The 17,604-nt window shown below is 35.7% G+C and overlaps 1 protein-coding gene across 1 annotated transcript in view; it reads right to left on the reverse strand.

The window, feature by feature from the left end:
- The window catches only part of RFX4 (regulatory factor X4), a 208,588-nt gene that overhangs the window by 41,844 nt on the left and 149,140 nt on the right, over positions 1–17,604 (reverse strand). Inside the window, exons 10-13 of the mRNA XM_053718768.1 lie at positions 13,485–13,543; positions 11,002–11,146; positions 8,251–8,345; positions 5,968–6,085 (exon numbers count right to left, since the gene is read on the reverse strand). Coding sequence (XP_053574743.1) covers positions 5,968–6,085; positions 8,251–8,345; positions 11,002–11,146; positions 13,485–13,543 — 417 coding nt within the window. The remainder of the gene's footprint in view (positions 1–5,967; positions 6,086–8,250; positions 8,346–11,001; positions 11,147–13,484; positions 13,544–17,604) is intronic.

Raw genomic sequence — 17,604 nt, forward strand, 5'->3', positions numbered from 1 at the left:
TTCAGAATGCTGCAAATTGCATATACTAGCTATCTGATTTACAACATTCCCAGGTTACAGAGTTGGTTTTTTGACCTCCTAGGGAGAGTGGGGCAAGTAGAATTTTACACAAAAACAAGGTGTTTAATGACCTTTTAAGAATAAACTCAACAAAAAAAGTGTAGAGGAAGCCAATGTTAACCAACAAATAATCTTGATTTAAAGATAAACATTATTTTTTATTTTTACCAGTGGTTTAAAGTTTTTTATACTATTATCATTAGTAATATTATAGCACTTACAATTCTTTTTTTTGTATTAAGGTCTACAGTGGGGCAAAAAAGTATTTAGCCAGCCACCAATTGTGCAAGTTCTCCCACTTAAGAAGATGAAAGAGGCCTGTAATTTTCATCATAGGTATACCTCAACTATGAGAGACAAAATGTGGAAACAAATCCAGACAATCACATTGTCTGATTTGGAAAGAATTTATTTGCAAATTATGGTGGAAAATAAGTATTTGGTCAATATCAAAAGTTCATCTCAATACTTTGTTATATATCCTTTGTTGGCAATGACAGAGGTCAAACGTTTGAGGTATACCTATGATGAAAATTACAGGCCTCTCTCATCTTCTTAAGTGGGAGAACTTGCACAATTGGTGGCTGACTAAATACTTTTTTGCTCCACTGTATATTAAGGCCTATAAAACATAAGAAAAAAGGCAATATTAGCAGACAAAATATTATGTCGGATGTAAAATTTCCCATTTAATTCTCATTTTAAAATATGGCAAGTAACTATTGCTTCTGGTATTGTTATTATCAATATAAAGTGTTAATAAAATGGGTACAGTGGCTACATTGCATGTGAGACAAAACATTTAAAGGGTCATTAAACATTAAATCAATTTTATAAGCACAATATTGAGGTTATTCCCCACCTCTATTCATGGGCGCTGCCATTTTGAAATTTAGCTTGCACTGCATTCCAATACTGATGCGTTTGCACATTTGCAGCAACTCTTCTTCAGATACATGCAATAAAACATAGGTTCCATAAATGGGGTACCCAAAATTAGAGGGAGCTGCAGTAAAGGGACAGTCTTCGTTACATTTTTTTATTGTTTAAAAAGATAGATAATCCCTTTATTACCCATTCCCCAGTTTTGCATAGCCCACACTGTTATAAGTATACACTTTTTACGTTTGTGATTATCTTGTATCTAAGCCTCTGCAGACTGCCCCTTATCTCAGTGCTTTTTACTATCTTTCATTTTAGCCAATTAGTGCTGATTCCTGCACAACTCCACGGGAGTGAGCACAATGCTATCTATATGGTACTTATGAACTAGCACTGTCCGGCTATGAAAAAAATAATAAAATGCAGATATAAGAGGCGGCCTTCAGGGGCTTCGAAACACACAGAGATTTAGAGGTTTAGAGGTTATAAAATATATTAATATAACAATGTTGGTTGTGCAAATTCTGCGGATTTGGTAGTAAAGGCATTATTGATATTTTAAACAATAAAAAAAAGGCCGTCCTTTTAAATTTATTTAGGCCTAGATTTGGAGTTTTGTCGGTAACGACCCGAAAAACTAACGCCGGCTTTTTTCTGGCCGCACCATAAAAATAACTCTGGTATCGAGAGTCCACATAAAGGCTGCGTTAGGCTCCAAAAAAGGAGCGTAGAGCATTTTTAACGCAGCTTCAACTCTCGATACCAGAGTTGCTTACGGACGCGGCCAGCCTCAAAAACGTGCTCGTGCACGATTCCCCCATAGGAAACAATGGGGCTGTTTGAGCTGAAAAAAAAACAAACACCTGCAAAAAAGCCGCGTTCAGCTCCTAACACAGCCCCATTGTTTGCTATGCGGTAACCCTTCCTACGTCTGCACTTAACACTCTAACATGTACCCCGAGTCTAAACACCCCTAACCTTACACTTATTAACCCCTAATCTGCCGCCCCCCGCTATCGCTGACCCCTGCATATTATTATTAACCCCTAATCTTCCGCTCCGTAAACCGCCGCTACTTACATTATCCCTATGTACCCCTAATCTGCTGCCCCTAACACCGCCGACCCCTATATTATATTTATTAACCCCTAATCTGCCCCCCACAACGTCGCCTCCACCTGCCTACACTTATTAACCCCTAATCTGCCGACCGGACCTGAGCGCTACTATAATAAAGTTATTAACCCCTAATCCGCCTCACTAACCCTATCATAAATAGTATTAACCCCTAATCTGCCCTCCCTAACATCGCCAACACCTAACTTCAATTATTAACCCCTAATCTGCCAACCGAATCTCGCCGCTATTCTAATAAATGTATTAACCCCTAAAGCTAAGTCTAACCCTAATACTAACACCCCCCTAAGTTAAATATAATTTAAATCTAACGAAATTAATGAACTCTTATTAAATAAATTATTCCAATTTAAAGCTAAATACTTACCTGTAAAATAAATCCTAATATAGCTACAATATCAATTATAATTATATTATAGCTATTTTAGGATTTATATTTATTTTACAGGTAACTTTTTATTTATTTTAACCAGGTACAATAGCTATTAAATAGTTAAGAACTATTTAATAGCTAAAATAGTTAAAATAATTACAAATTTACCTGTAAAAGAAATCCTAACCTAAGTTACAAATAAACCTAACACTAGACTATCAATAAATTAATTAAATAAACTACCTACAATTACCTACAATTAACCTAACACTACACTATCAATAAATTAATTAAATACAATTGCTACAAAGAAATACAATTAAATAAACTAGCTAAAGTACAAAAAATAAAAAAGAACTAAGTTACAAAAAATAAAAAAATATTTACAAACATAAGAAAAATATTACAACAATTTTAAACTAATTACACCTACTCTAAGCCCCCTAATAAAATAACAAAGCCCCCCAAAATAAAAAAATGCCCTACCCTATTCTAAATTACTAAAGTTCAAAGCTCTTTTACCTTACCAGCCCTGAACAGGGCCCTTTGCGGGGCATGCCCCAAGAAATTCAGCTCTTTTGCCTGCAAAAAAAAACATACAATACCCCCCCCCAACATTACAACCCACCACCCACATACCCCTAATCTAACCCAAACCCCCCTTAAATAAACCTAACACTAAGCCCCTGAAGATCATCCTACCTTGTCTTCACCATACCAGGTTCACCGATCGGTCCAGAAGAGCTCCTCCGATGTCCTGATCCAAGCCCAAGCGGGGGGCTGAAGAGGTCCATGATCCGGCTGAAGTCTTCATCCAAGCGGGCCAGAAGAGGTCTCCATCCGATTGAAGTCTTCATCCAAGTGGCATCCATCCGGAGCGAAGCGGCAGCATCCTGAAGACCTCCACCGCGGAACATCCATCCTGGCCGACGACTGAACGACGAATGACGGTTCCTTTAAATGACGTCATCCAAGATGGCGTCCCTCGAATTCCGATTGGCTGATAGGATTCTATCAGCCAATCGGAATTAAGGTAGGAATATTCTGATTGGCTGATGGAATCAGCCAATCAGAATCAAGTTCAATCCGATTGGCTGATCCGATCAGCCAATCAGATTGAGCTCGCATTCTATTGGCTGTTCCGATCAGCCAATAGAATGCAAGCTCAATCTGATTGGCTGATTGGATCAGCCAATCGGATTGAACTTGATTCTGATTGGCTGATTCCATCAGCCAATCAGAATATTCCTACCTTAATTCCGATTGGCTGATAGAATCCTATCAGCCAATCGGAATTCGAGGGACGCCATCTTGGATGACGTCATTTAAAGGAACCGTCATTCGTCGTTCAGTCGTCGGCCAGGATGGATGTTCCGCGGTGGAGGTCTTCAGGATGCTGCCGCTTCGCTCCGGATGGATGCCGCTTGGATGAAGACTTCAATCGGATGGAAGACCTCTTCTGGCCCGCTTGGATGAAGACTTCAGCCGGATCATGGACCTCTTCAGCCCCCCGCTTGGGCTTGGATCAGGACATCGGAGGAGCTCTTCTGGACCGATCGGTGAACCTGGTATGGTGAAGACAAGGTAGGATGATCTTCAGGGGCTTAGTGTTAGGTTTATTTAAGGGGGGTTAGGGTTAGATTAGGGGTATGTGGGTGGTGGGTTGTAATGTTGGGGGGGGGTATTGTATGTTTTTTTTTACAGGCAAAAGAGCTGAATTTCTTGGGGCATGCCCCGCAAAGGGCCCTGTTCAGGGCTGGTAAGGTAAAAGAGCTTTGAACTTTAGTAATTTAGAATAGGGTAGGGCATTTTTTTTATTTTGGGGGGTTTTGTTATTTTATTAGGGGGCTTAGAGTAGGTGTAATTAGTTTAAAATTGTTGTAATATTTTTCTTATGTTTGTAAATATTTTTTTATTTTTTGTAACTTAGTTCTTTTTTATTTTTTGTACTTTAGCTAGTTTATTTAATTGTATTTCTTTGTAGCAATTGTATTTAATTAATTTATTGATAGTGTAGTGTTAGGTTAATTGTAGGTAATTGTAGGTAGTTTATTTAATTAATTTATTGATAGTCTAGTGTTAGGTTTATTTGTAACTTAGGTTAGGATTTCTTTTACAGGTAAATTTGTAATTATTTTAACTATTTTAGCTATTAAATAGTTCTTAACTATTTAATAGCTATTGTACCTGGTTAAAATAAATACAAAGTTACCTGTAAAATAAATATAAATCCTAAAATAGCTATAATATAATTATAATTGATATTGTAGCTATATTAGGATTTATTTTACAGGTAAGTATTTAGCTTTAAATTGGAATAATTTATTTAATAAGAGTTCATTAATTTCGTTAGATTTAAATTATATTTAACTTAGGGGGGTGTTAGTATTAGGGTTAGACTTAGCTTTAGGGGTTAATACATTTATTAGAATAGCGGCGAGATTCGGTCGGCAGATTAGGGGTTAATAATTGAAGTTAAGTGTCGGCGATGTTAGGGAGGGCAGATTAGGGGTTAATACTATTTATGATAGGGTTAGTGAGGTGGATTAGGGGTTAATAACTTTATTATAGTAGCGCTCAGGTCCGGTCGGCAGATTAGGGGTTAATAAGTGTAGGCAGGTGGAGGCGACGTTGTGGGGGGCAGATTAGGGGTTAATAAATATAATATAGGGGTCGGCGGTGTTAGGGGCAGCAGATTAGGGGTACATAAGGATAACGTAGGTGGCGGCGCTTTGCGGTCGGCAGATTAGGGGTTAATAAGTGTAGGCAGGTGGAGGCGATGTTGAGGGGGGCAGATTAGGGGTTAATAAATATAATACAGGGGTCGGCGGTGTTAGGGGCAGCAGATTAGGGGTACATAAGGATAACGTAGGTGGCGGTCGGCAGATTAGGGGTTAAAAAAATGTTTTCGAGTGTCGGCGATGTGGGGGGACCTCGGTTTAGGGGTACATAGGTAGTTTATGGGTGTTAGTGTACTTTAGAGTACAGTAGTTAAGAGCTTTAGAAACCGGCGTTAGCCCAGAAAGCTCTTAACTACTGACTTTTTTCCTGCGGCTGGAGTTTTGTCGTTAGATGTCTAACGCTCACTTCAGAAACGACTCTAAATACCGGAGTTAGAAAAATCCCCATTGAAAAGATAGGATACGCAATTTACGTAAGGGGATCTGCGGTATGGAAAAATCGCGGCTGGAAAGTGAGCGTTAGACCCTATTTTGAGTGACTCCAAATACCGGCGGTAGCCTAAAACCAGCGTTAGGAGCCTCTAACGCTGGTTTTCACGGCTAACGCCAAACTCTAAATCTAGGCCTTAGTATTTAATGTCCCTTTAAACAGAGAGAAACACCAATGATATCACTGTGCTTTACTAGAAAAAAACAATCTTATGAGCTTACTGTTTACAAAAGCAATTCATTTAAATACAATTTGTTTATTTTTTTATGCCATTATCAATATTAACAAAAACATCATCTGTACATTACAAGGAATTCTAGCATTAACAAAATCAGTGACTGTACCAAAGCTCGGTGCACTATGTAATGTCATATCCCGAATGACTCTCGTACCAAAGCAAGACCAGATCAAAAGAAACTGTTGTGCTACTGTCTTCAATGAACCTTGTTTCTTGGATGCAACCTTAAAAAACAAAGTAACATTTTTATAGGGACACTAAAGTCAGAAAAAAATCTACTACTTATTGGAAATTCAGACTAATAACCAGATTATCTAAAGCTCTCTGGGCTTGCGAGTATTTGTCAGAAAAAGTGTGTTTTGCAGAGGATTTTTCTAAATTTTTTTCTTTCATGATTAGATTTCTAGATTGTAAATTCCCATGGGAATAGGGCCCTCAATCCCTCTTGTATGTGTTTGTAAATTTTGTCCTGTCTCTTACAAGTCTTATATTGTTTTATTTAAATGAATTGTATCCATGGACAGCGAATATGTTGGCGCTTCATAAATAAAGTATAATAATAATAATAATAGAGCATGAAATTCTAAGCAACTTACTAATTTACTAGTATTATAAATTTTTCTTCATCCTCATGGTATCTTTATTTGAAAAGCAGGACTGTAAGTAAACGTAGGGATGTGGCGAATGTTTCGCAACATTCGAAAAATGAAACAAATTTTAACACATTCGTTTGTTCGAATCAAATTTCGAATGTTTACATAACATTCGATTTTCGAATGTACGGTTTCGAATTTTACAATTACATTCGAAAATATTAGTTTTGAAAAATTCAAATTTATATTTGTAATAGTATTTCTAATACTTTCTTTAAATTTAATATTCGAATTATGCAATATTCGAATTCGAAAAAATTTAATTTATATGTTTGTAATAGTATTTCTAATGCTTTCTTTAAATGTAATATTCGAATTATGCAATATTCTATATAGAAACATTCAAAATGATATATTTGTATCTATTATGTATCAATTTACTAGATTCCCTCCCTACCACATGAACTATTGAACTTCTGAATAGTATTTGTTAAATAGAATGTTAAATTCGAAATTTCGAATGTGGACATTCGATATAATTATAAACATTCAAATTCGAAAGTGACATTCGAAAACTGAAAATAGCATTCGATTAAAGATTTTTTAAGAAAATTCGTTCTTATCAACATTCGGATTTATAAATCGAATTTCGGTAATAACATTTGTTCTAACATTCGAATTTGGAAATTTACACATTCGCCCATCCCTACTTAAGAGCCAGCCCATTTTTGGTACAATACCCTGGATAGTACTTGCTGATTGGTGGCTACATTTAGCCACCAATCAACAATCGCTACAAAGGTGCTCAACCAAAGATGGGCTGGTTCGTGGCTTACATTCCTACTTTTTCAAATAAAGATACCAAGAGAACAAAGAAACATTGATAATAGGAGTAAATAAGAAAGTTGATTAAAATTACACGCTCTATATGAATCATGAAAGAAAAAAATTGGGTTCAGTATCCTATTTTAAGTATGTGAAGGTTATGCATACATTACAATAGGACTCACAAAAAAATGTAAATTAAAAATCATATAAAACAAATAAACTACATATTGAAATTAAAATATGCAGTAAAAAATGCATTGTTTAATAGCATTAAATCTCGTAATGAAATTTGTCTGCACAAATTGTATTTTATGGAAAAATTCAAATTCAAATTGAAATAAGCAGAAAAAAACATTATTTAAGACACATAGTAGAAATTGTAATGAAACTATGTTGCACATGCAAAAAAATGCTGTTAAATTAGTATTTATAATACAAAATTCAAATAATATTTTTTTTATCTTTGAAAAATCAGTTTCCCTGCCTCTGCTAGTGGGCTGAATAGGGGCGCTACATGGGTGTAGCTGAAATTTCTCCACTAGGCAAGATATATTGTGTCAACAAATGCAAAACACTTATTAGCCTAAAAAAAGACACGTATATTAAAATAGAGGGCAATGAAAGATGTTATGAGTTAAAAGCAGAGTAATGTGATTTATATTTACTGCCAGATTTAATTTTTAAAAAGTGTCAGCATTTTGTTGAACATGTAAAGGTGAGTATTTTGTCGCCTGTGTTGCTAGAAAATATCAACAAATTATCAGTATTTTTGAGAAGGGTTATTAGTTTGATGAGGGTAGGTATTTTCTTGAGCACACAAGTATTTTGTTAAGTGAATTGTCAGTAGACTGTTGAGCACACAAAGGCCATTATTTTGTTAAGGGCACAAGGGTCAGTATTTTAGAATTTTTTCATACACATTTATAATTGACCAAAGGTAATGGCTGCTTATAATTTACAAAACTTACTTTCACAACACACCTGTCCACCATGGTGTCAAGCCAGTCAATGTATGATTCAATTGGAGATTGATCTTCTAATAAGTGGTCAAATTCCTGATATACTGTAAGATAAAACAATTAGATCAGCTTATTATACCTCATAATGACAACATTTAAAAAACAACAACATTTAAAATATTTAAATATTATACTAAAAACTGTATATACTGAGACTATAGTTCATTAAACTAAAAAAAAATAAAAAAAAAGACAAATTTGCAGATCTCTGTCTAAGCCAGTTGAAAGTTCCAGCCTCTCGCATTGTTATTAGACTGGACTTATTGAATAATGACTGCATATACAGCAAATTTCAAATGGCCCCCTATATTTTTTTATAATTGTTTAAACATATTTTTAATGCAAATTACAAAATGTATGAGTCTAACAACTTTAACCATGGAGCCATTTTTTTAAGCTTTCATGTTTCTTTAAAGGGACAGTCTAATCAAAATTAAACTTTCACGATTCATATAGAGCATGCAATTTTAAACAACTTTCCAATTTACTTTTATCATCAAATTTGATTTGTTGTCTTGGTATTATTTGTTTAAAGCTAAACCTAGGTAGGCTCATATGCTAATTTCTAAGCCCTTGAAGGCTGCCTCTAATCTCAGGGCATTTTGACAGTTTTTCACAGCTAGACCGCATTAGTTCATGTGTGCCATATATATAACTGTGCTCACTCACGTTGAGTTATTTATAAATCAGCTTGATTGGCTAAAATACAAGTCTGTTAAAAGAACTGAAAAAGGGGGCCGTCTGCAGAGGCTTAGATACAAGGTAATCACAGAAGTAGTTGTTTGTTAATATATATATATATATATATGTTGGTTATGCAAAACTAGGGAATGGGTAATAAAGGGATTAGCTATTTTAGTCTGGAGTAGACTTTCCCTTTAAGTAGCCAAGTAATTTTATTTGTCTTTTTCATAATTTACCCCTTAACATCTGGGTTGTACCCTGTACATCGCTGGTCGTTAAGGGATAGGTCTGGGTAAAATGGTGCGGGTCTTGCAGCAAGTGGCAAGACCACTCTATTAGAGCATCTCTCCCTCCTGCAGGCTTGCTAAAATAGCGGGGTCTCGCCGCTGATGCAAGACTGCACTATTGAAAAAGTTACCCCCATAGAGGGGATAATATAATTGAGGATGCCAGGTATGAAGCCACCAATGATGTTGCTGAGGATAATACTGATTTCTTCATATGTGATCTCAGTGATGTCATGGTCGATATACCATAAAATCTCCCTTTGGAGATATTCTGAATTTTAACATTTGAACATCTGTTTAAACTTAAACTCTAAAACATTATTGAAAGATTTTATTTTTTCATGAAAATTATTTATATTTCAGGCAATAAGCCATGTTTAAAAGATATTTAATAAAATCATAAATAAGAGGTCACTTGAATAAGAAAAAAAAACTCCCTGTATATGTAAAAAAGTCACTTTATGAAGAAATTACCTGTATAAAACAGCTAACTCTTTAATAGTCTTTAGCATGCCTCTCTCAGCACAATAGGGCAGAGTGCAAAGTCCAAAGTAATCTGTAACATCTATCAGATAACCGCCATGTTAGCCTAGATCTTTTTATTTATCTAAATTTCCTTATTTTGCTTACATAAAATAACGAACATTTAATAACACTAAATTACACCTTGCATACGTCATGAGAAGAGTAAATTATTAGACCATATTGCCAGACCAAAATGTTCCTGTCAAATTGGACCATAATGTTTCTGTCAAATTGTTCTCTGACAATATTTTAATATATAAAAAAGAGGAAAGAAGATAAACTCCTTGGCACACACTAGAAAGAATTACCTTGACATACCAGAAATAGGAACCAAAGAATAAAACATAACTATTAATGATATTATTAGATACTAATTTAAAATAAATTTAAAAAGAAAAATACTAGTAGCACTGCCTGGATATCTGGAGAAAATACACTATCAAGCTTAATATTACAAATAAATAATACAAAATTGCAATAATTGTAGCAGCAGTGGCTTCAACTGAAAACAACCTACGGGCCGATTTAAGAAGCTCCGTATCGGCCCCAATGCCTCTGCTTACGCATGAGCCTTCAGGCTCACCGGAAACAAGAGTTAAGAAGCAGCCGTCTTAAGACCTCTGATACTTTACTCGTATGCCACCTCTGAGGCGGTGTACAGCAATCAACCCAATCAAATACGATTGGGTTGATTTACACCCCCTGCTAGCGGCCGAGAATCTGCAGGGGGCAGCATTTACCAGCGGTTCACCAGAACTGCTTGTGCAAAGATAAATGCCGACAGCATACACTGTCGGCATTTAGCTTTGAACAACCAGCTCATGTCCGTCCGCACAATGGTAAATCTACCCCCTAGAGTAAAAAAACGGATTTAGAGGCCAATTGTGACGCATCCAGCGAGTTAAAAAGAGCAAAACATTTTTGCACTCACCTGGAATGTCAATTTATTGCAAGACTGCAGAAATATTTTGTAATTACAAGGAGTTTACCGTCTCTTTAACCCATTTTCAATCTGTTTTCATCCTCTCCTTTCCTAATTTTCAGCTTTCTTCCATCTGTCTCATATTCCTGGTTACTTCAGTTGTCTATTGTCTACTCTTTTACCATGTATCAAATCCCTATTCCCCTCCCTCATCAGCATATACATCTCCCTGCTTTGTTGTGCAAAATAAAACAACAGTGCATATCTAATTAGTTCACTTACACTGGATTATGAGTTTCCGGTGTTCTTCTCTGGAGTCCTCTATGGTATAAAGACTTTGTTTAGTGATGCTATTCAAGTCAACGTTCCTCCAGTCTTCCAACATTTGAAACGTGATATCAGAGCTGTGTATAACTGTCCTGGAAGCCTGTAAATCAGGTACACATGTATGATACTTATGAAGCAACTAATGCTGTAAAATTTCACATGCATCATTCTTCGGTCAAAATATAGCTGGACAGTAAACAAATGCAGCATGTTATGAATCATTTCTGTTTACTTAGTAGATACACATGTGCAATTTGCATTTCAAAGGCCACAACGGGCATTTTATATTTCCTCTGAAAATGATCACTTTACAGTTTATTACAGAAGTTCTTCCTGTGCTGAATTAATATATTTTGTGACTTATATAGGTTTGTCTCTGTTCACCAATTCAGCTGAGGGGGTTGCTATTGTCAACCAGTTAACATGTACTATAGCATTAGTTTAACACAAACGCATTTCCTTCTACTTTTATTATATTTATTATTATTATTATTATTATTATTATTATTAACCCTTTCCCAGGCCGGACTTATCTGTTTACATCGGAACAAAGTTCTGATGTAAACAAATAAGTAAAAATTTAAATCCTGCAATTGTTCATGCTTATGTGTGATTTCAATGATGGTATTGGGTCAGGGGGGAGTGTCTATGATGCTAGGCACGCCCTCCAGATCGCGATCCCATTTACCAAGCCACAATGGCTTCAGGATAGCCAAACGGCTAAGACATTCCATGCCATCCTAATAGTGCTTAAGCCCAGCCCAGTTAGAATGACATGGAACATCCTAATGGCAGGAAAGGGTTATTAATAATAATAATAATAATAATAATAATAATAATAATAACAAAAATAATAATAATAATTTGTTATGTGCCAACAAATTTCCCCAGCACTATACAATGGATACAATAAATGAAGACAAAACAGGGAATGCAGAAAGTCTAAGTGACAAGTTGTCTGCATGAAACAAAATGCTGCTTTTCCTGTCCCTGGATAGCATGCCCAAAAAATGTACTCTGTATTATTTGGTTCGTAATTCTGTACTAATCTGATAATTCGGTCAATTTCCACTGAAAAACTATGAATGACTACAGGGCTCACAAATAATCTCTACAAATACAGCAGATTAGTAATTATTTTTGATAAATTTGAGACCTTTCTACATATAATGGAATCATAGTCGAAGAGATTATTAATTGGGGTTCTAAACCATACAAAGTCCAGGCAGATAAAATTCAAAGTATCATTTCTCTAGTCCCAGGCGGTCCTGTGTCACTCCCATTACCTTTCTCCAAACCTTTTACCTTACAATTTTTTACAGTAAAAACAATCTCGCTCTTTACCCCCCTTCTAGTCTCTCTTGTTTCACCGCTTCCTATTCGTTTCTCATTTCCAACCAGAGCTCTACAAACTCTTTTGGAAGTTCCTGGAACAGGTTCTATTGACATCACCATTTCTGTAAAACCTTCCTCAGAATGTTCATGAACGCTAAGAATTCTCATATGCTGTCATAATGAAAGTCTGACCTTCCAGGCGCATCTGAATTCTATGGAGCCCATTCACTAAAGCTCACACATATCTTCATTCTTTAGTTAATGAGAGCTTTAGTATATAATAGGAATTGGTGAGACTAGATAAAGTAGAGAGGTCAGAGAAGTTGTAAGTGAATTAATTATTGTTCTACTTCAGTAAGCAGGTGATTGAAATGTATAAAGAAAATATGCCATGTCCATTTTCTGTTATATACAGCTAAAGGACGGTATCCCCCTATTGGAAAAGAAAACTCTCCTCTTTCAAATGAGGAGGCAAAGTGGAGGTGTATTGAAAAATTACATTAGTAAAAAAACTCTAAAAAAAATAAGTTCCATTACACAAAAAGGGGAATGAGTACTTTTGTGTTTATTAATTAGCCTCTATGATTAATCAAGATTTATAAATAAAACACGTTGATGAATCAGGTTTATAAAAGCTCTGTTCAATAAACCATTAATATAAGTATGAAATAATGTTGTTGAAATGCCACTATAATACTCCACTATAGTTATAAATTGTCATTTAATTCTGTGGGGCCTATCTATCAAGCTCCGAATGGAGCAGGTTCGCCAGACACACCAGTTATGAAGCAGCAGTTATGAAGCAGCTCCATAACCCTGTCCGCCTACAGAGATCGCCATAATTCAACCCGATCGAGTACGATCAGGTTTATTGACACCCCCCTGCTGGCGATTGGCCGTGAATCTGCAGGGGGTGGCGTTGCACCGGCGGCTCACAAGAGCTGCTGGTGCAATGCTGAATACGGAAAGCATATTGCTCTCCGCATTCAGCGATGTCTGTCGGACCTGATCCGCACTGTTGGATCAGATCCGACAGACATTTGATAAATAGGCCTCAGAATGTTAAAATATTTAACTAAACATACAAGAGTGTTCCATTTTACCTGACAAAGGTGATTTAATGATGTCTGTCTTCTAAGGATTTGTGAAAACCTTTTTGACACTAGAAAGAGAAAAAAGGAAGGCATTATCAGGATACAGAGTAAAATTAAAAGAGATACTATTCAACAACTATGATGCTAAGTTAACTTTGCTTTTTAAAAAATGCATGCTTTTAAATATATTGGGCCAGATTACAAGTGGAGTGCTAATTAATTCTCCCGCTCGAGTGTTAATTGCGCAAGAAGTAAGCTTTTTGGGCTTGTCAGGTTGCGCTCCTATTATGAGTTGAAAGTAAAATGTTTTTGCTAGAGCGCAAAAAGATGAACTTACAATATTGTGTGCGGGTTCATGTAATCCCCCATAGTAATCAATGGAGAAGCAGAAAAAGTGGAAAAAACCTAACACCCCATTCTTGCGCAAAAAGGATCGCATATTCTTATGTGTACTAACCTGGCAGGAAAATATAAATATTTTACATTCCAATGTTCTTCACATAGCAGAATATGATCTATTTATTCATAAATACATATTTCTACATATATATGATTTTTTTTGTGTGCAATATATAACTATATATATATATATATATATATATATATATATATATATATATATATATATATATATATATATAAAAATATAAATATATATATATATATATATAAATATAAATTCAGAAGTAAAGCACTCTCTGGACTTTGGTCAACGATGTTAATCCTTGTTTTTTATTGTGACGTTTGCAGTCCCGAAACGTCACAATAAAAAATAAGGATTAACACGGTTGACCAAAGTCCAGTGAGTGCTTTATTTCTGACCTTTTATACATTTTTCTAATAGCACTCTGGCAGCTGTTTGTGGTGAGTGCATACACATTATCCTATTATATATATATATATATATATATATATATATATATATATATATATATATATATATATACATATATATATATATATATATATATATATATATATATATATATATAAAAGGTATAGGACAAGACAGGCGCCAGGGGCACACTTCTTGTAATACGTTCAAGTAAATGACAAGTTATAGACAGTGGGAAAATCCACGCTCACCTGGTTAAACCTCAAGATATGAGGTATTTTCTGGCACTAGTGTTAGTATGCTCTCACTCCTCGCGGCCCTTCTGCACTTCCACTGTTCCTTGGGAGTTCCTTGGTCTTTGGAGTATCCCCAGTGTATCCTCAGTTATAGGGACAATATGGGGTATGAGGGTGGGAGAGGTTGTGTACTATTTTATCTATATCAAAATATACACTACTAACACCATACAGGTAAAACCAGGTATTTTAATCACACAAATGTATATACATAAAACAATAATTGTTAACAGTAACAAGCATAAAAGACCTTTTCAGTCCATAAAAAACAGGAGGAAATATCTTCCAGCAATAGGCTATAGAGCCGTAGTCAGACCGGGCAATTGGTTCCAGCAATCTGGACTGCAGGCCAGGCTGGCTAATGTGCTCTAATGTCTAGGTATCCGGTTATGGAGCAATAAAGGACAAAAGTGGATCCGCTATATTCTTTTAAGATATACAGCAATCCAATCCTTATGCAGCTCTGTGTGAATCAGTGTGCACTGCGTGCTGTATCGTAGCGTATGGCGGGGGGCGGAGCCTAACGCGTTTCGTAACCAATGGGTTACTTCATCAGAGGTGTGGGCCGCCCCCCAACCTTGGTCTATATATGCGTATGGCTGAGGTAGTTTAACCTCCTTGATGCCCCTCTGTCGCCATTTTGTTTGTGGGCAAGTACATTTTCTTTGTGGGCAAATACATTTTCCTTATTTTCTTATTCATTTAAATCTATGTACACAGTTTAAAAGTTAACATAAATAACTTAACTTAACAATAGCACCAGTATTTTGTTAAAACATAGCAGGTTATCTAAGCCTCAGATTTCACAAGTTTTGTCACATGTTTATATTGAGTACATAGCAGGATTAGTCTGGGACTGTGTGAAGCAGTATGATACAATTCATTACATTGGCTATTGTGTTGCACTCACTGATAACGATTTACTGACATGTTGATTAGTGCAAAGTTAATACAGTATTAGATCTGACTGATACTATTAGATTACAGGCTATAAAATCACCCTAAAACAACCTTTAAAAATCTTGTCCTTAAATTGCATTAAAAATATTAAAACAATTTATAAATTCCTATTATTGTTAAAAAGGGGGAACACAGTTTATTTTCTCATAAGGCCTCTTTTTAGCTTGGGTGTCCTTAAAAATGTATATAGCAGAATAATTATAAAAAGTAAGTACAGTGTGTTTTGGATTTTATAGAAAGGCTGCCAGGTCAATATCTCTATTTAACCCTTTAGGTTCTAGGGTTTCAAGTTTGTGAATCCAAAACGTCTCTCTTTTGCGTAGCTCTAAGAGTCTGCTACCTCCTCTTTTCCCTGGAATTATGTGATCTATTGCTTTAATGAAAAAATCGTTTTTATTTTTTCTATGAACCTGAGAGAAATGGTTTATTAGCGGGTTCCTAAGAATTCCAGCCTCAATATTCTTCATGTGTTCTAGGCAGCGAATTTTAAGACCCCGCGTCGTGCGCCCAATGTACCTTTTAGGGTTACTGCAATTGCATTCTAACATGTAAACCACATGATCTGATTTGCAGTTAAGTAATCCTTTGATTGGGTAGTTGTCTCCCTTTATTCCGCTGTCAATGTACTTATTGTACTTTTTATCCCTGTGTCTATGGGCACAACAAACACAATTTTTTCTAGAACATTTGTAAAAACCTTGTAAGTCCAGCATCTGACCTTTACCCTTTTTAACTTTTTGTGTATCACTTGGAGCTAAAAAAATTTTTAAATTTTTATTTTTCTTATATGTGACATTCGGTTTGTTACCTATAGTGTCTTTCAGTATGGGGTCATTTTTCAGTATTGACCAGTTTTTCTGTAGTATATTTTTAATTCTCCAATGACCCTCATTAAATGTTGTTACAAAATTTATTCTGGTATCTCTTTTAGACTCAATATTTGGCCAACGAGGAACCAAAGATGGCAATTTTCTACTATCTGCCAAAAATCCACAAGAGTCTAGAGAAGCCTCCCGGCAGACCAATTATCACGGGAATAGACTCTCTCACATCAAGACTCTCTGAATATGTGGATTTGTACCTCAGACCTATGGTTATAGACTTAAAGTCATACCTGAGAGATACCCCTCACCTTCTACAAATCATAGAGGGTATAGAATGGAAGCCCACATATAAATGGGCCACCCTGGATGTAACGGCGTTGTACACATCGATCCCACATGAATGTGGGATTGAGGCGATCAAAAGGTCACTTAACACCGCTAATCATATCGCCCAAATCCAGAGAAACTTTATATTGGAATCTATCAGATATATCCTACAAAATAACTATTTTAAATTTGAAGGAAAATTCTATCTACAACGTACAGGAACTGCAATGGGCACTAAATTCGCGCCCAATTTTGCGAACCTGTACATGGGAATATTTGAGGAGGACATGGTCTATGAGGATGCAGGGTTCAAAAACAAGAATGTAATATTCTGGCATCGGTTCATAGACGACATTCTAGTCATTTGGGACGGTGAAGTGGAGGAATGGAATACATATGTACAAGAGCTAAATACGAATTGTATGAACCTCACCTTCACCCAAAGACTAGAAGAGTCCTCTATTGATTTTCTGGATGTCACCCTATATATCTCCAATGGTAACATATGCAGTAAGCTATACAGAAAATCCACTGATACAAATGGCTATCTAGACGCTAGAAGCAGCCACCACCCGAAATGGATAGAGAATATCCCTTTCGGGCAATTTCAGAGATTGAAACGTAACTGTACAGATACCAACAACTTTGAAATAGAGGCTAAACTTCTGAAAGATAAGTTTATAGAGAAACACTATCCTATAAAGACCATTCAGGGAGCATATGAGAAAGCAACTAAATTGGATAGACAAACACTGATAAAAGGGAAAAATGCACGTCAAAATTCAGCAACAAATAATACTGAGTCTAAAAGAGATACCAGAATAAATTTTGTAACAACATTTAATGAGGGTCATTGGAGAATTAAAAATATACTACAGAAAAACTGG

Source organism: Bombina bombina, chromosome 6 (assembly GCF_027579735.1).
Source record: "Bombina bombina isolate aBomBom1 chromosome 6, aBomBom1.pri, whole genome shotgun sequence".
NCBI classification, from domain to species: domain Eukaryota; kingdom Metazoa; phylum Chordata; class Amphibia; order Anura; family Bombinatoridae; genus Bombina; species Bombina bombina.